General features: G+C 39.8%; 1 protein-coding gene across 1 annotated transcript; it reads right to left on the bottom strand.

The window, feature by feature from the left end:
- Window positions 1–20,366, bottom strand: shpk.S (sedoheptulokinase S homeolog). Its single transcript, NM_001096930.1, is given in 7 exon segments — window positions 1–470; window positions 3,347–3,547; window positions 6,793–6,968; window positions 10,192–10,344; window positions 11,915–12,098; window positions 13,315–13,456; window positions 20,079–20,366. Coding segments are annotated over 7 exon segments (1,401 nt in total). The 5' UTR covers window positions 20,229–20,366; the 3' UTR covers window positions 1–75.
- Between the last annotated feature and the right edge of the window lie 5,114 nt (window positions 20,367–25,480).

Below are 25,480 nucleotides of genomic sequence, written 5' to 3'. Positions count from 1 at the left end.
TTTTTTTTTTTTTTCTAAACATTTTTGATGTTACTAGTCCTTTAATGATCTGAAATGTATGCAGGAAAGTTTTTCTCACCATTGCTTTGCCATTACCATAGCAGCACCTAAAGCTGAATCTGTATCTTTTCCATATAGAATAGGAAATGGGAAGATTTTTTCGACTTCCTGCTTTAACACTTCATTCCGGGACAAAGCACTGCCACTTCCAATGAGCCTCTTAACGCCAGATTCCTGAAGTCGACTGGAGGGCAACATGGAATGCAGGTTCTGAACGATGCCCCGGCAGAGTGCCCTAGTCACATGGCCCAATGAAAGCTCTGCTGCCATGATGTTTGTTACGGACGCCAGTATATCAGGAGTATGTCTCTCACCAAACAATGTAGGGTTAATATTAAGATGGGTTTCATGCTGAGATAGACCGGCTGTAATCACCCGGGTATATAAGGTGGAAGCAGGAATATCAAGTCCTATAAAGAAAAAGCAGAGAATATACATACTTGAAAGATGTAAAGAAAAAGAAAACAATTACAACATTTAAGGTTTTGGTCCTTAAAGGGGTGGTTCACCTCTAAGTTAACTTTCAGTATGTTATAAAATTGCTAATTCTAAGCATCTTTTCAATTGTTCTTCACAGCAGCTTGTTTATATAAACTATAGTAGTACTTATCTGTTATCTACTGTGTATCATGCGCTTGAATGACTGCTCCCATGGCTACACAGCAGCTTGTTTATATAAACTATAGTAGTACTTATCTGTTATCTACTGTGTATCCTGTGCTTGAATGGCTGCCCCCATGGCTACACAGCAGCTTATTTATATAAACTATAGTAGTACTGATCTGTTATCTACTGTGTATCCTGTGCTTGAATGGCTGCCCCATGGCTACACAGCAGCTTGTTTATATAAACTATAGTAGTACTTATCTGTTATCTACTGTGTATCCTGTGCTTGAATGGCTGCCCCCATGGCTACACAGCAGCTTGTTTGTATAAACTATAGTAGTACTTATCTGTTATCTACTGTGTATCCTGTGCTTGAATGGCTGCCCCCATGGCTACACAGCAGCTTGTTTATATAAACTATAGTAGTACTTATCTGTTATCTACTGTGTATCCTGTGCTTCAATCAATGGTTGGACTTTCAAGAAAGAACTGAAAAAGCCCTACAATTATAATAGTGTTACTATATGCAAATGTTATAAGAAAACAGAATGGGACATATGGTATGAGGCTAAATGAAGAGTATATGACAGCTAGCAAGCAGCACACTCAAACATGTAAAACTCAATATACAATAACTCAATCTGAGTCAGACATACAATTTATAATTTTCATTTTTAATTTAAAAAACATATATTTGTCTTATTTCCTGCCATTTGGAAACCACAAGGATACGTTTTCACCAGCAAATGTATCACTATGAGGATATATTCTATTGTCTTCAGTTAATGAGTTCAGGAAATTACAGATGCTGTACCTTGAGGCAAGCTTGCACTTATCTAATTGTGTTATCTCATTTTAATTTACCAGCATAAAACACTCATTAGCCGAGACAAGTGGCAGAGCTGATAGGCTAGACAGAGGCAGTGAAAATGAGACAAATATATCACACGTACTGTTTTATTTCAGCTTAGCCTCCAGTTAAAGCGCAGAGTGGTACAAGTGATCTTTTGACTTGCCTAAAACATGTCTAGTTAGTGAAACAGTGTGAAAATCATACTAGTGCAAATGAATGCTAAATACTCACCTACAGGCCCATTTATCAAAGGTCGAACTTCAAAATTGACTTTTTTTTTTTTTTTAACTCTAATCAATTTGAATATATTCTAAATTTGATTGGAAGGTTATTTAATAAAAAAATCTAAAGCTCGAACGAATATTACTAACCGAAAACTCTCTGAAAAAAAACCCGAATGTTACGAAGGCTATTAAAGTGGACCTGTCACCCAAAAATCTGTATAATAAAAGTCCTTTTCAAATTAAACATTAAACCAAATTTCTGTTTTATTTTAAAGCATTCATAGCTGTTGTAAGCTCATTTAAAATTCTCAACTGTCAATCAAATATTGTCTGCCCCTCCTCTATGCCTTAGACATAGAGTCATAGGGGCACATTTACAAAGCTCGAGTGAAGGATTCGAATTAAAAAAACTTCGAATTTCGAAGTGTTTTTTGGGCTACTTCGACCATCGAATGGGCTAGTTCGACCTTCGACTACGACTTCGACTACGAATCGAACGATTCGAACTAAAAATCGTTCGACTATTCGACCATTCGATAGTCGAAGTACTGTCTCTTTAAAAAAAACTTCGACCCCCTAGTTCGGCAGCTAAAAGCTACCGAACTCAATGTTAGCCTATGGGGAAGGTCCCCATAGGCTTGCCTGTGTTTTTTTGATCGAAGGATATTCCTTCGATCGTTGGATTAAAATCCTTCGAATCGTTCGATTCGAAGGATTTAATCGTTCGATCGAACGAATAATCCTTCGATCGTAGGATTTGCGCTAAATCGTTCGACTTCGATATTCGAACGATTTTAGTTCCTAGTCGAATATCGAGGGTTAATTAACCCTCGATATTCGACCCTTAGTAAATCTGCCCCTTAGAGTCTCATAGAGTGAATTACTTTCACTTTCCTTTTAGCACTTCCTACATGTCACTACTCTCCCCACATTCCCCCGTTCTGTTCACCATTTAATTGTGTAGCCAGGACATGGGGATGGACATCAGGTCCCCCTTTCTGGTGCACAAACAAGATTCTGAGATGATACAAGACTTGTCTTAATAACAGTGTTAACAAAATGGCTCCTGCCTAATTGCATCCCAGACTGAAGGAAACAAAATTCAAATAATTTATATAGTGTAATTAAAGTTCATTTTGCTTGACTAACGTGATAAAATAGGATTTTTTTGGGGCAACGGGTCCCCTTTAACATCTTCACATGGGTCACTGGACCTCTCCCATTGACTTATACATGAACTAGGCAGGTTATAGGTGGCGAATAGTCTAATTCAAATTGTTGATAAAATTAAATTTTCGAATTTGAATTAAAATTCGAATCGAGTTTGGATTATTCCCAATTTGAATTTGAGAGTTTTGTAAATTTGAAATTTCAAAATTTGAATTTACAATTCGACTCTTAATGAATCAGCCTCCTTACAACATTGACTACAACAAGTCGAAGGATTTTTAAACCTGCCCAATGAATATACAGTTGATGGTCACCCAGATATTGGTCAAGCAGGCCCATCAGAAGGATCCATACACATGCATATAAGCTGCCGACACTTTCTAAACATGCAAAAATCAACGAGTACATGTGTATTCTTCCTTTCTCTTTTTACCGAATTCAGCAATCCAGTCTGATAACATTGTGATGAACGATGCAAGAACATTTCCTCCATTCAGAGAAGCAGCAACAGCCAAGTAACGGTCATTGAAGTATGGAAAATAGGCGACAGATTCTCCAGGGCTGGGGCGGTCTTCAGGCTGGAAACCCTCTGCCATGGAGAAAGTCAGCTGAGCAGAGGTGCTTATGTTGAGGACTTTGGAGAAAAAAAATTGTAATGTTACAAATACAATGAATGTTTCACAACACAAGCAGCAGGCAAACACACACGTGTAATGGCTTCATTTTTATCTTAAAGGGCATGCAAAGGCAAAAAAATAAAATCCCATTTTTACTTTCTTTAATGAAAAAAGAAAAATCTATCTCCATTATACTTTCATTAAAAAATGTGTACCGTTTTTGTAAGAAATCTGACTGCATGCATTGAAATTCTCCCTTCATTTACTGCTGTGGATAGGAATTGTCAGACGGTCCCTAACTGCTCTGCAGGGAAACAATCATACTTATGAACAGCAGGGGGAGCCCCCGCCTTACTTCCCAGCCATGCAGAACTCAAGCAGCTTTGTTTGTTTCCCTGTAGAGCAGTCGGCGACTGTGTAGAGATTTGTATTGGATTTTATTTGTCTTTACATCCCCTTTACTGTTTCCAACTCCAGCTGCAGGGACAAAGATCATGGAGCCAGATTTAAACAGATAAACTGGGATTCTATTTGGAGGGTTATTTTGCTGCCGCCACTGGTTCTGCAGAGTTGAAGAAAGTTTGTATTAAACAATACAAAAACTATAAAATCCAAATTAGATTAAATGACAACACAGGACCCAGTGCAGTCTGTATATTCTGATTATTAATCAGTCTTGTTGTATCGGCTTCTGGCAGATATTATTTGACTTGTGCTGTTTTGATCATTTATGATGACCCCTATGCAGCCCACACCACACTGAGCATGTGCACAGTCTTGGTCTTGCAAAGATGTTTAATAAAGTTACAAGATGGTGACCCCCTGTGGCCAACTTTGAAAGCATAAATCATTTGTTTGATTAGGCTTGTGGTGCAGTAAGTTCATGTTTATGTTTAGTATACAAAATGCAGCATTTCTAGCCTTATTCTATTTTACACTTTATTTTCCCTTTAAGGTTCTTACAGTGCAGACACATATCAATAATAAAATGGTAAACCCTCATTCTGGCATTTAATAAATACACTTATGGATCTTTTGGAAAGGCTGTAAACATGTGGGTTTTGTAAAGTAAGAGGCTGGAAAGAAGCCAGTTACAAATGAATGATGCAATCGTGTAGTGAACACAAACCTATACATCAACTACCCTAGGCTTGAGCAAGCTGCAGCCTTCCAGTTGTTGATCTTAAAATGGCAGCATCACACTGTCAATGGATTCTGAGTTGTGCTTGAATAGCAACTGGTTTATACAAACAGAATGTTAGACTTTGTCTGATCTGAGTACAATATGAGCCCACCCACATGGTACATACTACTATATACATTCTTTACCTGCCACGTCTGCATATATCTATGATTCTGTATATATACTATTATTTCATATATATTAATTAGTATGAACCAATCTACAGTATAATAACATGACTATATGCTGATAAATATTAAAGAGAATCACAATCCTCCCTAAGAACTTCCTGATCATTTTCTGTAGTAGATTTATTATTGGTTATATCCGGAAACCCGCTATCTAGAAAGCTCTGAATTACGGAAGGCCCATCTCCCATAGATTCCATTTTAATCAAATAATCAAAAACAATTTCCTTTTTCTCTGTAATAAAAAAACAGTACTTTGTACTTGATCCAAATTAAGATATAATTAATCCTTATTGGTGGTCAAACAATCCTATTGGGTTTATTTAATGTTTACGTGATTTTTTAGTAGAGTTAAGGTACGAAGATCCCAATTAGGGAAATATCAGTTATCCGGAAAACCCCAGGTCCCGAGCATTCTGGATAACAGGTCCCATACCTGTAGTATTTTTTCTGCTATTAGGATTTATTTCAAAATAACTTCCCACTTTCATGTGTACTACACACTTAAAGGAGAACCTTAACCAAGCCTACAAGAAATGCGGCTCATATCAGTGTTGTACATTTAGGTCCGGTGCCACGCTTACAGCACCCATAAGTGAAACATCACTTCTGACTCACGTCACTTTCACCCTGCCATGATCCGAGACCTGAGTGAGTGGTCTGCATTGGCTGGGGGGGGGGGGTAATTTTTTCTTTTAAAAATTAATTCTGTTATTTACGCACCCAAGGGCCACCCACTACTACTAAAGGACTGTTTTAGGACTGAGAAATTGGGCTGGAACAGAAGCCTGAAACATTTGGTTAAAGGAGAAAGAAAGCTATTGAAGCAGTTTATTGCCAATAGATTGGCCACAATAGTGCAAGCTATAACACTATATTTATTCTGCAGAATACTTTATCATACCTGAATAACCAGCTCTAGAAGATCTGTTTGTTTAGGATAGGAGCTGCCATATTGGCTTGTGTGACATCACTTCCTGCCTGAGTCTCTCCCTGCTCTGTCATAGCTCTGGACTTAGATTACAGCAGGGAGGGGAGGGGGGGAGAGGAGCAAACTGAGCATGCTCAAGCCCTAGCCCTGGAGGTTTAAGCTGAAACAGGAAGTCTGATACAGAAGCCCATGAGTACACAATAGAAGGAAAGAAATGTGCTGTTTCTTTTGACAGAGGACTCAGAGCAGCATTACTTTGAGGGTTTACTGGTGTATTTATATAGACCTTTTTGATAAAGCTTACTTAGTTTTAGCCTTTCCTTCTCCTATAAAACATTACCTGCAACTTACCTTTTCAAGGTTAATACTCCCTAATGGTTGCCCTTTTTATTGGACACAAGGATCAGTAGTAACTGGGTATGATGGGAGTTACAACAAGGCGCTGCACACTTCTCCTGTATCAACTAAAAGCATAAGGGTAAGCTGTGCTCATTATTAAACATTTTTAAAATCATAAAGGGGCAGATTTATTAACAGTCAAATTGAAAATTCAAATTTTTTGTTCGGGTCAAAACTCTCCAATTCGAATAGTGAATTATTCAAATTCAATTCGAGTTTCGAGATTTCTGGTCCTTTAAGAACTCAAATTCGACTATTCGCCACCTAAAACCTGCTGAATTGTGTATAAGTCAATGGGAGAGGTCCAGGGAACAATTTGGAATTGAGTTTTTCTAATTCTAATTGAGTTTTCCTAATTCGAATCAAATTAGAAAAACCTCACATGAATTCGAAATACGACCCTAGATAAATGTGCCTCAAAGTGTGTTGAATAAATAAATGACAATGTATTTTTCATGTGCAAAAGAACCAAACCATGAATAAAGGATCTGCTTAGTTGCCACAAACAGCTGCAAGGTTTAGTGCATAAGGAAAAATACAAGAAATATTTGCTGGAATTACCTGCATCTGTACTTTCTGTGGCAGATGAATATACAGAACACTGAAAGTCTCCCAGAGCAACTCCAACCTCCGTCCCTTGGTGAATGCCACACCACTCGTAAGATGCTTTTCCTACCACACACCCAGCATTAACAACGTCAGGGAGTAGAAACACTGGGAATCCAGCTCCATGTAATCTATAACACAAATACAATTCCACATCTGTCCTTTGATCCTAAACGTTCACATTTGCACGTCATTGACAGTCAGCCTTTAGTTCTACTGTTCTATGGCTGCTTTAAATGGCACGTAAAGGCAAAAAAATAAAATCCCATTTTTATTTTCTTTAATAAAAAAGAAACCTATCTCCAATATACTTTCATTAAAAAATATGTACCGTTTTTATAAGAAACCTGACTGTATGCAGTGACATTCTCTCTTCATTTACTGCTGTGGATAGGAATTTTCAGACAATCCCTAACTGCTCTGCAGGGAAACAATCAAACTTATGAACAGCAGGGGGAGCCCCCGCCTTACTTCCCAGCCACGCGGAACTCAAGCAGCTTTGTTTGTTTCCCTGTAGAGCAGTCGGCAATGTGTAGAGATTTGTATTGGATTCTATTTTTGCCTTTACATCCCCTTTACTGTTTCCAACTCCAGCTGCAGGGACAAAGATCATGGAGCCAGATCTAAACAGATTTGGAGCAGCCACTGGTTCTGCAGAGTTGGAGAAAGTTTGTATTAAACAATACAAAAACTATAAAATCCACATTAGATTACATGACAACACAGGTCCCAGTACAGTCTGTATATTCTGATTATTAATCAGTCTTGCTGTAAAGGGCCTTGCCCGAAACATGTTGTGTATCTCTACTCCCCAATAAAGAAAATTGCAGTCAAGTTTGCTGCCTTGGATTTGTCCCACAACAACATAATTCTACATATTGACTCAATTGGGATATCAAGCACAGGATAACCCATGGGACAAGCCGATAAGAATTTTTGGTGAGCCACAATTGCTTTTTAAATTACATTACAAGATGGTGACCCCCTGTGGCCAAATTTGAAATGATTTGTTTTATTCGGCTTGTGGTACAGTAAGTTAATGTTTATGTTTAGTATACAGAATACAGCATTTCTAGCCTTATTCTATTTTAGACTTTACTTCCCCTTTATAGTCAGCCCTATTAACACCGCCTGGCCTCTGCACCAACAGACCAATTATAGATGCTTGACAAATTGCTGTTTGGAAATGTTTCATATAACAGTGAGTTATCAGATCAGGTATCTGTTATGACTGGATGGTTTAAAAAGTTGTACCAGTGTGCTGGACCGTAGCCACAGAGCAAAACAGCAAAATGTTAAGGGGATTAACCCATGCATGAAGAAGGGAACGGAGTAGTCCTGAAAGCTTGCATTCTATTCTATACTAAGTTAGCCAAAAAAAGATAGGACTCTATCTATAGTTTCAAGTTAAAAGAGTTGTTTAAGTGTGTATGATACAACAGATATGTGTCCACAAACATATAAAAACAAACACGCAGTTAGCTGTTTCATGTTATAGTTAGAACAGTAACACCAAAAAAATTAAAGTCTTTAAAAGTTGTGAAAATATCATGTAGTGTTGCCCTGCACTGGTAAAACTGATGTGTTGCTGCAGAAACTCTACTATAGTTTATATAAACAAGCTGCTGTGTAGTAATGGCGGAAATTGAAAAAAGTCTATATGGCACAGGTTAAATAGTGGATAACAGATAACACCATTATGTTCTACAGAACTTATCTGCTATCTGCTGTGTAACCTGAGCCTTTTCTCCTTTGAATGGCTGCCCCCATGGCTACACAGCAGCTTATTTATATAAACTATAGTAGTACTTATCTGTTATCTACTGTGTATCCTGTGCTTGAATGGCTGCACCCATGGCTACACAGCAGCTTGTTTATATAAACTATAGTAGTACTTATCTGTTATCTACTGTGTATCCTATGCTTGAATGGCTGCCCCCATGGCTTCACAGCAGCTTGTTTATATAAACTATAGTAGTACTTATCTGTTATCTACTGTGTATCCTGTGCTTGAATGGCTGCCCCCATGGCTACACAGCAGCTTGTTTATATCAATTATAGTAGTACTTATCTGTTATCTACTGTGTATCCTGTGCTTGAATGGCTGCCCCCATGGCTACACAGCAGCTTGTTTATATAAACTATAGTAGTACTTATCTGTTATCTACTGTGTATCCTGTGCTTGAATGGCTGCCCCATGGCTACACAGCAGCTTGTTTATATAAACTATAGTAGTACTTATCTTATATCTACTGTGTATCCTGTGCTTGAATGGCTGCCCCCATGGCTACACAGCAGCTTATTTTATTACTTTAATACAATTTCATTTTTTAATGTTACAGTTCCTTTAAGCAACAGGTAAAACATAGGCACCTTATGTATTTGACTTTGGGCAAAGTTAAGAACAAGGGTGGCGGTGATTAAACCAAAAGTTTTTGTCTGATTTTATGAGCTGTATTTTGCTTCTGTATGGCTGTGAAACAGCATTTAAAGGAGAACTAAACCCTAAAAATTAATATGACTAAAAATGCCTTTCTTATATACTGATAATTGCACCAGCCTTAAGTTTCAGCTTGTCAATAGCAGCAATGATCCAGGACTTCAAACTTGTCACAGGGGGTCACCATCTTGGAAAGTGTCTGTGACACTCACATGCTCAGTGGGCTCTGATTGGCTGTTGAGAAGCTAAGCTTAGGGCTCGTCACTAATTATCCAGCAGAAAATGAGCTTCCCTGGCTGTAATATAAGCTGATGCTACAGGTTTGCTGATTATTCAATTCTGATGCTAATTGCACTGGTTTCTGTGCTGCCATGTAGTAATTATGTGAATTAATTACTAATCAGCCTTATATTGTGACATTTCTATTCTATGTGTACTGTATATTGTGAGTGGCTCCCTAAGCTCAGTAAGTGACAGCAGCACAGAGCATGTGCAGTGAATCAGCAGAAAAGAAGATGGGGAGCTACTGGGGCATCTTTGGAGACACAGATCTTTACTGCTAAAGGGCTGTGGTTGCCTTGGGCTGGTACATAAGCACAAAACATAATGTACAACATTTCTACCTACTTCTTTAGTTAGACTTTAGTTCTCCTTTAGAGTTAGGTTAAACAGATAAAGTTGTTCCCATTTTAGTCCTGTGAATTCACCTGCCCTTCTTCTAATGGATATTTATAAGTAGGCACACCCAAAACTTGTAATATGATGAAATGCAGCAGGTTTAAAAGGTGCGTTTGGGAATTTTAGTGAATGTTGTTCTTTTACAAATCTTTACTCTTTAGCTCCATAAAACTATACTGCTGCTATCAACAACTCAATAAGCCTCCAGAATATCAGAATGCCGCCCTAGTACTTACATGTCAGTATTCCATGTTTTGGATCTGGCATTGAAATAGCCCCAACTGGCTGCATTGTGAACCGACATCTGAGGTCTCTGCAGGCCACACAACATAGCAACCACATAGTCTTGAATAGTGCCAGCAGCATCATATGAATCAAGAAAATCTGGCCTGGATCAAAAAAATAATAATAGATCTGCTTCAATGGCTCATTTGTAGCGTAGTGACATTTAAAGCTGCTTCTGTAAATGAGTAATAAAGGTCATACTGTTTTTATTGAATATTAGAAACGTTATTAATGCAACAACTAGCCAAATAATTTGATCGCTCTATTAAAGAATGCTGCTTTTTCTTTACTTATCCTATATTTATCCAGAAGGTTTTTTTTTTCACAAATGGAATTTTTAACAGACAAAGCATTATCTCACTTGCATTGCTTTATTCGATCTTCTCCTTTAAAAATGTATACTTTTGTACTAATTAATAATTTATCTCTATGCTCATCATCCTGAGATGTATGGAAACTACATTGCTTACACATGTAAAGGGATGTTATTGAGGGACTAATACCAAAGTGCACTACTAACAGTTTTATAGGTTTATAAGCAAATCAGCAAAACAGTTTTAAGCTGTTATTTTAAGCACCATGAACATATATTAGCCTTTCTACACACTATATGACATCTCTTAGGTATGATATGGCAAAAATAATTGTACACTTGAGGACAAGGGTACCTAAAACAGACATTTTTTTAAAAAAAAAAGTAAATTTATTAAAAAAAAGTCCCAAACCAAATGTGCTCTCCAATTTTGTAGGAACAAAAGCGTTTTTTAAAAGAAAATTTTGTAAGTGCAATATATTTTTATTAAAGTGTTTTAAAACGTTTCCGCACATGCCACTCTTATTGTTGTCCAAAAAGAAGGACCTGAGAAGCACACAACAAACTTGATACGTGAATTTTAATCCAATAGTCTGAGAGTATAATCGACTACCAGAAACGGGGTCTTAAACTGTGCGGGTACCCACCTACTTTCTAAAAACCTTTTTCTCATCACTTAGCACAAGCGCACTTTAACTTGATGGTGTTTTACATATATATGAGAATAATTTCTTAATACACTGATAGTGTGTGAATGTTATCACTTTAAGGCGATACCTTATTTAAGAACGCTACACTATATGCTTTTTCTTGTTCTTTTCTCCATCTATTCCTTATTTTGAGGTAAGATCGATAGCATCCTTTTGGAGTTTGCTGAATTTTTTAAATTCTCCCCACAGAAAAACTCACCCATGTTCTTTTCATTCCTATGAGATTTTTAAAAGTATATTTATGAAATGGTGAACGCCATTGATAATTATGATTCTAAAAATGCCATAGGAATGAATGCAACATGGGTGAGATTTTCTGTGGGGAGTTCTATTCTCACATTTTGATAAATCTGCCCTTACATGTTTTATAAGGCTAAGGATTAAACTACGTGGAAGATTTTCATCAGATTTTGTGGGTCAGACTTTATTCAGACTCATAAAATACTGTCATACAACAGAAAGAGAAATTATGTGATACTACAAAAATGATCCCTCCCACTGTAATGAACAGAGTATAAAATAAAGGCAAATGGTGTGTTTTGTTCATACATCTACATCCAAAAATGTTTTTAAGACACCATCAGATTTTATCTTGGATGCAAAGGTGGCAGGCAGTGTTCCTTCTGACGGTACAAATGATCTTAATTTTACCTGTTCTTCAAATACCAGAATATAGTTGCACAGCCAAAGCCCGTTGCCAAAGAGAGATGGGATTGTGGTTGAGGTAATGAAGCCAAAAAGTCCATACTGCATCGGCCATCTTCCCAGGTAATAAGGTAACTGGTCTCTCTTGGTTCAAACACTCGCAGATTACCACTGTTTATCCAATGACAACCTTCAACACAAGACAAAAATTATTATATTAGAGGCACATTAATCAAGGGTCGAATTCATTCGTTTGAATTCCAAATTCGAGTATGGGAAATTTTATTAAAAAAAAAAGAAATTTTCAAACTCCGCCAAATTTTACCGATCCGAAAACCAAAATTAAATTTGATTGGAATTATACAAAACTCGATTCTAGTTTTTTTTCCGAAAAAAACTTGAATGTCAGGAAGGCTACCAACATCTCAAAATTGATCCCTGGACAGCTCCCATTGACTTTTACGTGAATTTGGCAGGTTATAGGTGGCGAATAGTCAAATTTGAATTCTTAAACGGGGCGTATGGGAGTATGATAAATCTCGACAATCAAATTTGAATTTATTTAAAACAACTCGAACCGAATTTAGATAATTCCCTAGTCGAATCTGACGGTTTTGACCATAAAAAAATTCGACCCATAATAAATCTGTCCCTTAATGTCTTAACATAACAGGAACTCTGCATACCACACATCATTTTGAAAAAGTGTCAACGTATTCTCAGCTTTGGCAACTGCCAAGCAACCAGATGTGGGCCTGAATGGCTGTGGTCAGGGTCCTTCCTGCTCAACCGTCAGGATATAATGGTAAATCTGCCCATATGTATCCATCTTTACGGAGCAGAGTTATCAAAATGTGAGATTAGAACTCACCGCAGAAAAACTCACCCATGTTCTATTCATTCCTATGGGATTTTTAGAATCGTATTTATCAATGGAGTTCACCAATTGCTAAATATGCTTTTAAAAATCCCATAGGAATGAATAGAAAGTGGATGAGTTTTATTGTGGCGAGTTCTAAATTCACACTTGTGATAAATCTGCCCTTAAATGTTGAAATGTTATATTGCACATTTATAAGATCCCAATACTAAAAATCATTTATTGAGATAATGTGTGTGGCCGCACACTTGGAGATGTATATTAGTTGTGGGTCTCAACACTAATAAAGAAAAATATTGCATGGAACTTACAAATTAGGGAGGAGAAGGGAAATTGCGTGACTTTTTGTAACAAAACAAGGAAGTAAAAATGTTTTCCTCTTCCCTCCCGTAATCTGCATATGCAAATTACTATTCGGATTCAGTTCAGTATTTGGCCGAATCTTTCACAAAGGATTCGGGGGTTTGGCTGAATCCAAAATAGTGGATTCGGTGCATCCCTAGTATATATCACCTGAATACTACACCTTGGTTCGTTTTCCAGAACATGACTCCATGCATTTGTCCAGATACTCCAATGCGCACAACTTCTTTAAGCCTTTCCTTGGGTAGAGAAGACACACAATCATTTAGGGTTCTCATTATCAGGACGACATCTTGTTCTTTCCCCTATGAAAACAAAAACCAAATGCAATGATTAGTACAGTCTGAAAATAACTACAAATGAAACAAACAAACAAAGACACAAGGTCACATGATGAGGGTCCTGCCCAAGCAAGTTTATAATCTGTTGGTGGGTATGGACTTGGTATGAGAAACCCTATGGGGCAGATTTATCAAAATGTGAGATTAGACATTACTTCTGATGAAGTGGCGGTGAGTCACGAAACGCGTTAAGCGGGCAGCCCCACAGGAGAGATGCTGCTGTAATTTTTAATGGATTTATAATAAATTTTGACTTTCTTGACATATTATTGTGGCTCTGCAGTGCTCCGATCCTCTACATTGATTATGCCCTGGATTGCCGTTTGGGATAGCGGTCTGGACGTTGCAATGCGCACAAGCTTGGCGGTATACCGGTAAGTGCTCCCACTATCACTTTGTTGCTGGACTGCACAGGAAAAACACATTCACCCCATTGATCGGGCTTTATACAGGCAAATTAAAGGACAGTTGCCACACCAAGGGGACACCTAAGATACAGACAAACAACAATGACTGTATCCCCCTTGTTGTGACCTATAGCCCCCAATTGGAGTCCTTACTCAAAAAGGAACTGCAGCCAATGTTCCATATGGACAAGAGGCTGCAGAATATGTCTCCAATCATAAAAGAAATGATTGTACGTAGCTCTCTACAAGGCCCTGTGGAAAAATGGCAAATCTCCCTGCCTGCAAAAACCTGCGCACACATACACACAGTAGACCAGGTACAAATACTACACTGCCATCGAGAACACCTGATAAAAGGTTAATTTACCTGTAAACCAGACAACGTGGTGTAGCTCATAATCTGCTTGAAATTCCGTCATTACATTGCTCTATGTGGGAGAAACAGGGCAAACACTGCACCAACGGCTCCCACAGGTTCAACATCAAGCATGACAACACAGATGCCCCCATGGCAGCGCACTTCTGCACCAATAAGCATCAAAGATCTTCGAGTCACAATATTAATTGGTAATTTCAGGACACAACAAGCATTATGAATGGGAATTCAAACTGATGAGGCATTTCAACACCCTAATATGTGGCCTCAACAGGGACATAAGTTTTAAGTCCAGATATGACTTTAGCTAAGAGATCTGCAAAGGACGATTTAGATCTCAAAAGACACTTTCCTTGAGTTGACTTCACCTCACAACAAGGTGGTTATTGCACGAGCATTTGCATCCTCTGGCAGATTGAAGCAGAATTATGGGATGCTTATCAATATCTCAGCCGAAATAATATCTTGTCTTTACACGTCGCATTTCCCTTTTGTTGTTTATTTATTGCAGTCAGCTATGGACTTGTGAAGTAGATAAAATTTGAGAAGATCGCAACCCATTTTTATCCCTAGTGGACCCTTATGTTGTGTTAATTCCCAATGTTGCAACCCTTGTAAACCCCACCCTACTCTGTCTTGGTATTTATAAATGTCTTCCAGTACAGTTTCATAGAAGAGATAAAATACTATCATCTTTAAAGCTTGCATTTTTCTGTCATCGGAAAACATGTTTTTTTCAAAACGCATCAGTTAATAGTGCTGCTCCAGCAGAATTCTGCACTGAAATCCATTTCTCAAAAGGGCAAACAGATTTTTTTATATTCAATTTTGAAATCTGACATGGGGCTAGACATTTTGTCAATTTCCCAGCAGCCCCAGTCATGTGACTTGTGCCTGCACTTTAGGAGAGAAATGCTTTCTGGCAGGCTGCTGTTTTTCCTTCTCAATGTAACTGAATGTGTCTCAGTGGGACATGGGTTTTTTACTATTGAGTGTTGTTCTTAGATCTACCAGGCAGCTGTTATCTTGTGTTAGGGAGCTGCTATCTGGTTACCTTCCCATTGTTCTGTTGTTTGGCTGCTGGGGGGGGGGGGAAGAGAGGGGGGTGATAATCACTCCAACTTGCAGTACAGCAGTAAAGAGTGATCGAAGTTTATCAGAGCACAAGTCACATGACTTGGGGCAGCTGAGAAATTGACAATATGTCTAGCCCCATGTCAGATTTCAAAATTGAATATAAAAAAATCTGTTTGCTCTTTTGAGAAATGGATTTCAGTGCAGAATTCTGCTGGAGCAGCATTATTAACTGATTAATTTTGAAATTTTTTTTTTTCCCCATGACAGTATCCCTTTAAGGTGGCCATACACGGGCTATATAAAAGCTGCAGACAGACCAAGTCGGCAGCTTATCAGCCCGTGCGTGGGGCCCTCCGACGGGCTTCCTTGATCGATATCTGGCAAAAAGTCTTTACTCAGTTAGCCAATAAAAGGTATCACTAAACCTCATATTTCTGCAATTTTTGGCGAACACGGTACAACACCTTATTACTGTTTGTTCCTATGAGATTTTTCAAACTGTCAACACAGAAAAAGCAAAAACTGAGGGCTTTCTCCTGCTGGTTCTCAGCCTGGACAGAAGAAATGGTTAATTTTTTTAACCTATATAGCCCACCCCTTCCTGAACACCAGTCTTTTTTCTTCTGTCCCAGCCTGGGCGTTCTAGTTGCTCTCCATTAGTCATAAATTTATTCTCTGTTAATTATGTGCTTTTTTTTGCAGATCTGATTTTTCTCTCCACCCGCAACCCCTGTCCTGTATAGCGATGGCATTGTTAGGAAGGGGAGTCCCTGTGTGGTAGGGCTTTCATGCGGCTGCAGCTGCTCCTGTTGCGCCATGCACTTCCAGGTTTTAAAGGAGAAGGATTGGTACTGAAGCAGTTTGCCAGTAAATTAGCCACAGTAGTGCAAGCTATAACACTATTTATTCTGCAGAATGTTTTACCATACCTGAGTAAACAGCTCTACAACCTCTCTGTTTGTTTAGGATAGAAGCTGCCATATTTATTTGGTGTGACATCACATCTGGCCTGAGTTTCCCTGCTCACTCATAGCTCTGGGCTCGGATTACAGCAGGGAGGGGAGAAGGGAGGAGCAAACTGAGCATGCTCAAGCCCTAGCCCTGGAGGTTTAAGATGAAAACAGGAAGTCTGATACAGAAGGCCATGAGTACACAATAGAAGGAAAGAAATGTTGGGTTTCTTTTGACAGCAGCATTACTTTGAGGGTTTACTGATGTATTTATATAGACCTTTCTGAGAAAGCTTACTTAGTTTTAGCCTTTCCTCGCCTTTAATATGATGTCGTCATCCTGCATTACTTCCCACAAGTTTAAAGATCTTTCATACCGGTCTGCTCTTGCCCTAGTTGCTGCGGGAGAATGGATACAGCTGCCTCTAAAAGAGCCTCTCCCAGGGCGGATTCTATATGTCCAATGTGGGACCTTCCTCTTGTACTGAAACCTTTGTCTTCAGCTCCCTTTGAGCCCCTGGATAAAAGTTTTTTATGGCAATTTAAAACATTCTTTCTGGTAGACCTTATTCGGCTTGGCGGGTCTGTGAATGTCAAGCCCGCTCCGTGGATCCTCATTACACAGTCTTCCATGAGGCGAAGGTAATTCTTAGGACAGTTCTGAGTTTTCTTCCAAAAGTTAATTTGGAATTTCATGTTAATGAGCCAATTATTCTACCTTCTTTTGATCCGTCTACACCTTGTCAGGATGAGCTAACTACTCTGGGTGTTAAAAGTTATTTGGAACTTTACATCGGCAGAAGGAAATCCAGAATGTTGTTCATTATTCCTGCAGGGAAAAGGGGAAGCTACTTTCAGAAATACCTTAAGTTCTTGGATTGTCAAGGCTATTTCAAGAGCTTATTTGGAGCAGTGCAGTACGCGAGGTAGCGGCCTTAGGTATAAACCCATTGGTTATTGTTTTTCTAAATTGACGGAGGATGGCCAGAAAAGAGAAAATATCATACTTACTGAGATTTTCTTTTCCTGGCCATCCTCCCTGTCAAATGCCCACCCTGTTCTGTGACTTTATATATAGACTGATTGGTATTCAGGAATGGGTGGGCTTTATAGGTTCAAATATTTACCATTTCTTCTGTCGAGGCTGGGAACCACCAGGAGAAAACCCATCAGTTATTGATTTTTCTATATTGATGGGGAGGATGGCCAGGAAAATAAAATATTGGTATGATATTAATATTCTTTTATACACTATGTTCGCTACAGAACCCAAATCAAAGCATAACATTACTAAGCTAGACACTGAATGAACTCTGATTCTAATATACAGGGGGATATAATACAATCATTGCAACATGTGGTAGTATAAGGACTTTTATTTATTTTTAACAGCACATATCTATTGGCAAGTATGTCTACCAGAAAGCCTGCCAATCTCAGGAGACGGAAAAAAAGCTATTTTTGGATGCTAGTTCATACCTAGAGGCTGGTTGGGGCGTATGACATTATAAACCAATGCTCAATGAGAAACCGCTCCGAACATATCCATATGATTCAGCAGAGCAGCAACTGTATTACAGTCACTGCCGTAACTAGAGGGGGGCGGGCCCTGGTGCGTGACGCGCAGCCGGGCCCCCGCCCCCCTCCATACACGGCAGATTCCAGTGGCGAGCAGGCTGCCGGGGGGCCCTGAGGGGGTACCGGCCCTGGTCCGCTCGACCCCCTGCTCCTCCGGTAGTTCCGCCACTGATTACAGGTATGGGATCCATTCTCTGGAAACCGTTATCCAGAAAGCTCCGATTTACGGAAAGGGCCTCTCCCATAGACTTCATTTTATCCAAATAATCCAAATTTCTAAAAATTATTTCCTTTTTCCCTGTAATAATAAAACAGTAGCTTGTACTTGATCCCAACTAAAATATAATTAATCCTAATTGGAAGCAAAACCAGCCTATTGGGTTTATTTCCTGTTTAAATGATTTTCTAGTAGACTTAAGGTATGATGATCCAAATTATGGAAAAATCCTTTATCTGAAAAGCACCAGGTCCAAAGCATTCTGGATAACATGTCCAATACCTGTACTAGATTTGGGCTGAGTATAACATAAAGGTTCCTGCTTTGTTCAAATGTTACTGGCGATACAAGGAGAAAAAGAGCATTAGTAAATAACCTACTGTGTATTACAGGTTATCAACAGCCTCAGATTTAATTAATTGCCAAACCTCAAGGCAAATGAACATTAAAGAATCGCTACGTCTACCTCTATATATGAATTACATCACATTCAGTTTGATTTTAGAGGCAGAAAGGTTGATTGTGGAAATGAATGACTTATTAACAACCGACTAAAATTGCACTTGAATGAAAAGGTACACAAACATGTCTGGTATTTTGGGCCCCCTGCATTCCCCTCACTAATCCTTTGTTGCTAGGGTTGCCTTTTAAAAAAAAAAAAAAAATACCGGCCTTCCTATATTTGTGTGGTTTTTCCCTATAAATAATGTTGGCATCAAGCAACATTTTTAGGTGGCAACCCTATTTGCGGTATCCTGCCCTTTTCAGACTTTACACGAATGTGGCAGATAATTAAACAGCAATTTAATCTTGTAAAAAGGTCTGGTAAAGAAGAAACAACCCCTTAATAAAAAAACCCTACATAGATCCTGCTCCCCCCCCCCCCCGGGCAAATGCCCCTAACTCTTTACTTAACCCTCGGTGCAGATTCTGTCCAGAACAGTTCACGGGCGCCATCTTCTTCTCTTCGGAATAAGACTGGGGATGCAGTACATTTGCAGTTGGAGCAATTTTATGTTTTGCGACAACTGCGCATTTGCCGAAATTTTTTATCCAAAGAGCTGGTCTCATTCCGAAGATTTTCGAAGTGGCTGAAAATGGTGCCCGTGAACTCCGCTGGACAGAATCTGCCCGGATGGGTAGGTAAAGAGTTAGGGGCATTTGCCCGGGGGGGCAGCTAGGCTGGGGGGAGGGGGGTCTATGTAGCGTGGTTTTTTTTTTTATTAAAGGTTTGTTTCTCCTTTAACCCTTTAAATATTGTGCCTTCCTGTGAGTGGAAGGGGTTAGAAGAGTGGAGGACTCGGACTATTCAGGAGAGCTGGGGCCAGGGCTGTATTTAGGTCCGACGCTGCCCTAGGCATCAGACTGAAACACCCCCCTATGCACCGCATGTGATGTCAGCAAGTCATGACCATGATGTCACATGCACGGATGTAGCAGACATGACGTCACGCTCCATGCGGAAGTGACATCACTTCTGCCAGTCAGCCAGCCCCCTACCCCTCACAGCTCTTTCACCACATTTCCTATGGAAATCCATGGAAGAGGCTGGGTGATTTTTTTTTTAACTTAAAAAAAATACATTTATATGCACCGAGGGCCGCCCTCCAAAACCTGCCTCCCAATCACCGGCCCTCAGGTGCCTTAATATAAATATGGCCCTGGATGGGGCTCCATGGGGGGAGGGGGCAGTAAAAAGGCTCAAATAGGTCCAACATCCAGTGCTGGCCAGTGGCTAATATGAGCCAAACATTATACTATATCCTGTACTTTGTCATTTTTATATGACCTGTGTGATATTGAAGCCCCAGTGAAACGCCCACAGGTAGATCAATGACTGGAGCAATTTGATTGGTTGCCATGGGTTACTGGCCAAGGGAAAATGTGAGCATGACACGTGAGTCTTACAGCCAATGCTCTGCCTGCATCAAGTAAACATTCCTCAGCCCAGCTGTAAAACTCTGCTCGTCCTGCCGCTCACCTGTGGGCCGCACTCACTCTGCACCGCAGCCCGGGTTTCCCGGCTCTGACTATGAACTACATTCCCGGAGGCAGCGTCTAACAGCGCGGCTTTCACAGAACTCGTGCCCACGTCAAGCCCCAGCACCAAGCGAGACGCCTTACTCTCCATGTGTCCCTCACAAAGTCCACAAACACAGGAGGCGGGACAACAAACCCCGCCCACCGCCTGGTATACGAATCAACCTGCTTCCGGGTAGGTTACTGCGAACAGCAGGGACTGAAACACGGAAATGAGAGGCTGGTAATTAGAGGAGGGGCGGAGCCAAGGAAGCGAGAAACCGAGAGCAGCAGGGAAATAGGGAGATGCAGGTAACAAGTGTGACAGAAAAGGGGCGGAGCTAAACAGTGAAGTGAGAGGTTGGGAGCAAGTGTGAGACAGAGAATGCGGGGAGAGACGGGAAGTGATGAGCGGGTGATCACGTGAGTTGAGTTAAAGGAAAACTATACCCCCCAGCAATGTAGGTCTCTATAAAAAAAAGATATTACATAAAACAGCTCATATGTAAAAATCTGCTTTATGTAAATAAATCATTTTCATAATAATATACTTTTTTAGTAGTATGTGCCATTGGGTAATCATACATAGAAAACTGCCATTGTAAAATATAAGGGCCGCCCCCCTGGGATTGTACGACTCTAGGGTTGGCACCTTTTAAAAAAAAAAAATGGGCAGAGCTGGCGGCGTGATGTGAAAATGGGCGGAGCCACAGGGTGGTGCCACAAAAGGGGCGGGGCCACATCACCAGAAGCCAAAGAAAATATACATCTTCACGGACGGACGAGGGCTTTTGTAAATGGCATTATAATTATTGGCAGCTACATTGCCTGTAATCCCGGCCCTGGCAGGAGTTTTACCGGCTAGGCAACCCTATATGATTCACGGTGCACTCAAACACACCATACATACAGTTAGGCCCCAATAATCTTTGGACAGAGACAACTTTTTTTTCTAATTTTAGTTCTGTACATGACCACAATGAGGTTTAAATGAAACAACTCGGATGCAGTTGAACTGCAGACTTTCAGCTTAAATTCATTGGGCTGAACAAAAAAATTGCATAAAATGTCACGAACTAAAGCCTTTTTTTTAACACAATCACTTCATTTCAGTACATCTGCAATTTAGGGCTCAGATTCAGTTTGGGGTTCAGCCGATACTAGGGTTGCCTCCCGGCCGGTAAAATACCTGCCAGGGGCCTGGGCCGGTATTACAAATTTACCGGCAATGTAGCTGCCGGTAATTTGTAATACCTATAACAAAAGCCCTTGGCCCTCAGTCAGAAACTTACCTCTCCTTCGTCTTCTGACCGTCTCGCGATGGGGCCCCTTTTTGTCACAACCCGCCCATTCAACCTTGACCCACCCCTTCTTTCTTCACGGCGTTACCGCTCCCCATCACTGGCCAGTAAATTTTTTTTAAAAAGGTGGCAACCCTAGCCGATACAAATACCACGGGGTACAGTGAAATAAATTGATGCAAGTGTGGTGTCTACTATTTATATTTTATGGTTATCAAATGAATGGACCAAATGTTTCCATAAACTTGCCCTTTGTATTCTCCAACGAGCAGTGGCTGGATGAGAGTGGTGGGAGCTGTAGTTCAAAAAACCTGTGATTATATTTTGATTCCCTTGTTTTGTGTACAGTCTTTCTATTGCATTTTTTAGTCCAGGCGAACCCGATTAATATCCACTCACTTTGGATATTGGTTCACATCCTGCTATTTGTGATCACTCAGAATGTCTGAACAAAAGGAACAAGAGAAAGGTGGTGATGGCAAGTTTGGCCACTTTTACAGTATCCGGCCATTTGGCCCTTGAGCCAATCAGTTGGCTGGCCTGTGCATGGCTGCTTTAAGATTGTGCTTTGCAGCCAATTTTCACTAGCCAAAGCCATTAAAGGGACTCTGTCATGATTGTATGGTGTAGTTTATATTTCTAAATTACAATGTTCAGGGGCGATACTGCCCCCCCCGCCTGAGGCAGCAGCAGTTGCTGGCGCCCCCTCCCCCATGCGCTTACCTTTTTGTGCTTGAGGAGGTCCAGGGGAGTCCACAAGGACGGCAGAGAGGGCCAGAACGCTAGCGTGGAGAGCCTAACTGCGCTCTCTGCGTAAGAAGAGCCAAATTTCCGGTGTGAAAACTGGAAATTCAGCTCTTAAAGTACCAGGAGCGGCATTTTTGCCGCCTCTGGTACCTGGTGAGGCGCTGCTGCCTGAGGCGAGAGCCTCAACTCACCTCATTGGCGAAGCACCCCTGACAATGTTTACATATAAATAGTTCACTCTGCCACGTGAATTATATTCCTGAAGCAACAAGTGTATTTTTTGGTGTGTAGATTTCAGCCATTTCAGGTCATGCCTGATCCTGTGGTTTCAGAAAGAGTCAACACTTCACAATGGAGCTGCTTTCAGATAAGCTATTGTCTCTCTTACTCAATGTAACTGGAGGAGTCACAGTGGGACTATTGAGTGCTATTTTCATTTCTACCAGAGAGCGGTTATCTGGTTACATTCCCATTGTTCTGTTGTTAAACTGCTTGGGGGAAGGGAGGGGATGATATCACTCCAACTTGCAGTGCATACAGTTAAGAGTACAAGTCGCATGACTGAGGGCACCTGACAAACTAAGAACATGTTTAGCCCCATGTCAGATTTGAAAATGAAATTAAAAAAAATCTTATCTCTTTCGAAAAACAAATTTCAGTGCAGAATTCTGCTGGAGCAGCACAGCACGATGATGCATTTCGGTAAAAAACAAAATTTTCCTGTGACAGACTCTGTCTCATACATCTTTGGTGGGAAAGTGCAGGCAGGATATTCAGGGATGGAAAAACAGAGGCAACAATTCCAGCATTTGAAAGATTTTATACTATTATTAGACAGCACTAATATCTCATAGCCTTTAATCCCATAAATGGCACTTCAGGAACTTGTGCCTTTTCCCTTCTCTTGCTGCAAGCCAGGAAATCCCAATATAAAAACCCAAATATGAAGTTTTTGACTTGAGCATCTCTGATCCTGATCAGAGACAAAGGGGAAGTTGATATGAGTCACATTCTCCCAACACAGGCTGCCCGGCTGCTTTACTGGTTAAAAGCAGATAACAAATGATGTCACATCACTTGTATAGAGATCCCTTTTGGAACATTTGAGCACTTGTTTCCCGGCAGTGCTGTGATGGATTTAGCAGCAAAAAATAATGGGGAATGTCAGAATGATTATTTAAATAAGGAATGCATTTGTGCCAATGAACAGACTTAATAAATATGCCTAAAACTTACAGCACTTCTGAACAGTAGCCGTAAAGACTTAGGGGCTGATTCACTAACTTCGAGTGAAAGATTCGAAGTAAAAAAACTTCGAATTTCGAAGGTTTTTTTGGGCTACTTCGACCATCGAATGGGCTACTTCGACCTTCGACTACGACTTCTAATCGAAGGATTTGAAGTAAAAATCGTTTGACTATTCGACCATTCGATAGTCGAAGTACTGTCTCTTTAAGAAAAACTTCGACCCCCTAGTTCGGCAGATAAAAGCTACCGAAGTCAATGTTAGCCTATGGGGAAGGTCCACATAGGCTTGGCTAAGTTTTTTTGATCGAAGGATATTCCTTCAATCGTTGGATTAAAATCCTTCGAATCGTTCGATTCGAAGGATTTAATCGTTCGATCGAAGGAATTATCCTTCGATCGTTCAATCGAATTTTCTGCGCTAAATCCTTCGACTTCGATATTCGAAGTCGAAGGATTTCAATTCCTAGTCGAATATCGATGGTTAATTAACCCTCGATATTCGACCCATAGTGAATCAGCCCCTTATTCTTTTTTTTTTTTTTTTCAAAAGTCCACCAAATGACTCCAAATTGATTGTAGGAGGTCTCTCATAGGCTAAAACACCAATTTGGCAGGTTTTAGATGGCGAATAGTCTAATTTGAATTTGAAGGGACAGTACATGATAAATTTCGAATTTTGAATTTCAATTCTTTTGTAAACTCGAATCGAACTTGGACTATTCCCTAGTCGAATTACACTAAAATAAACTCAAAATTCAAATTTAAAAATTTGAATTTTCAATTCGACCCTTGATAAATCTGCCCCCAAGTAGAAGATTGGTTTGGAGACTTTCAAAAGGTGTGTAGACAACATATATTTCTTATCCTGCCTTGGAAAATATAATAGAAAAAGAAGACACTTTATTCGCCAATGCACCAAAAAAATAAAAATTTATTGGAAGATTCGAAAACTAATAGCACAAGCTTTTATGGTTACCCAAATTAACTAATACCGTAGATGGGACAAACGTACTTCCAGATATCAAAAGCAAAAGGAACTGCCCAACCATGCGAATTCCCTTACAAATATTCAACTTATGTATCCCTACAGGGAAAGCAAAGTCTATGCATTATGACTCAGTCCATTTTATACAGTCATAGTCAATAATTAACTAGAAAATTAGAAATGTTATAATTAGTAAATACACGGTGATTCAAAGAGTGGTACACCCAGTTGCACAGTAAAAAGTATACATATTCTTCAAAAAAAATACCCGCAACCCGAGATGTTTGTGAAAATCCAGAAAAAGAATATTAATTCAAGCATGTATAGCCATGCTACTATATATCCATACACTGTTTTTATTTTCACAAATATTCTGATCTAGTTCTTTGATATTTTTTTGATATGTGAAAAAATGTACCCCGTTATCTGTCCTCTAATGTACTTGGGACAAGGAAACTAAAACTAAAGAAGTAGGTAGAAATGTTGTACATGATGTTTTGTGCTTCTGTACCAGCCCAAGGCAACCACAGCCCTTTAGCAGTAAAGATCTGTGTCACCAAAGATGCCCCAGTAGCTCCCCATCTTCTTTTCTGCTGATTCACTGCACATGTTCTGTGCTGCTGTCACTTACTGAGCTTAGGGACCCACTCACAATATACAGTACACATAGAATAGAAATGTCACAATATAAGGCTGATTAGTAATTAATACACATAATTACTACATGGCAGCACAGAAACCAGTGCAATTAGCATCAGAATTGAATAATCAGCAAACCTGTAGCATCAGCTTATATTACAGCCAGGGAAGCTCATTTTCTGCTGGATAATTAGTGACGAGCCCTAAGCTTAGCTTCTCAACAGCCAATCAGAGCCCACTGAGCATGTGAGTGTCACAGACACTTTCCAAGATGGTGACCCCCTGTGACAAGTTTGAAGTCCTGGATCATTGCTGCTATTGACAAGCTCAAACTTTAGCCTCGTGCAATAAGTTCACTATATAAAATATGCCATTTTTAGCCACATTCATTATTAGGGTTTAGTTCTCCTTTAAGTAATCATGTTCCCTCGCAAGCTCCAGAGA

This window comes from Xenopus laevis, chromosome 2S (assembly GCF_017654675.1).
Source record: "Xenopus laevis strain J_2021 chromosome 2S, Xenopus_laevis_v10.1, whole genome shotgun sequence".
Lineage (NCBI taxonomy): Eukaryota > Metazoa > Chordata > Amphibia > Anura > Pipidae > Xenopus > Xenopus laevis.
The sequence above is the reverse complement of the archived record's forward strand: the minus strand, read 5'-3'. Positions and strand labels throughout refer to the sequence as shown.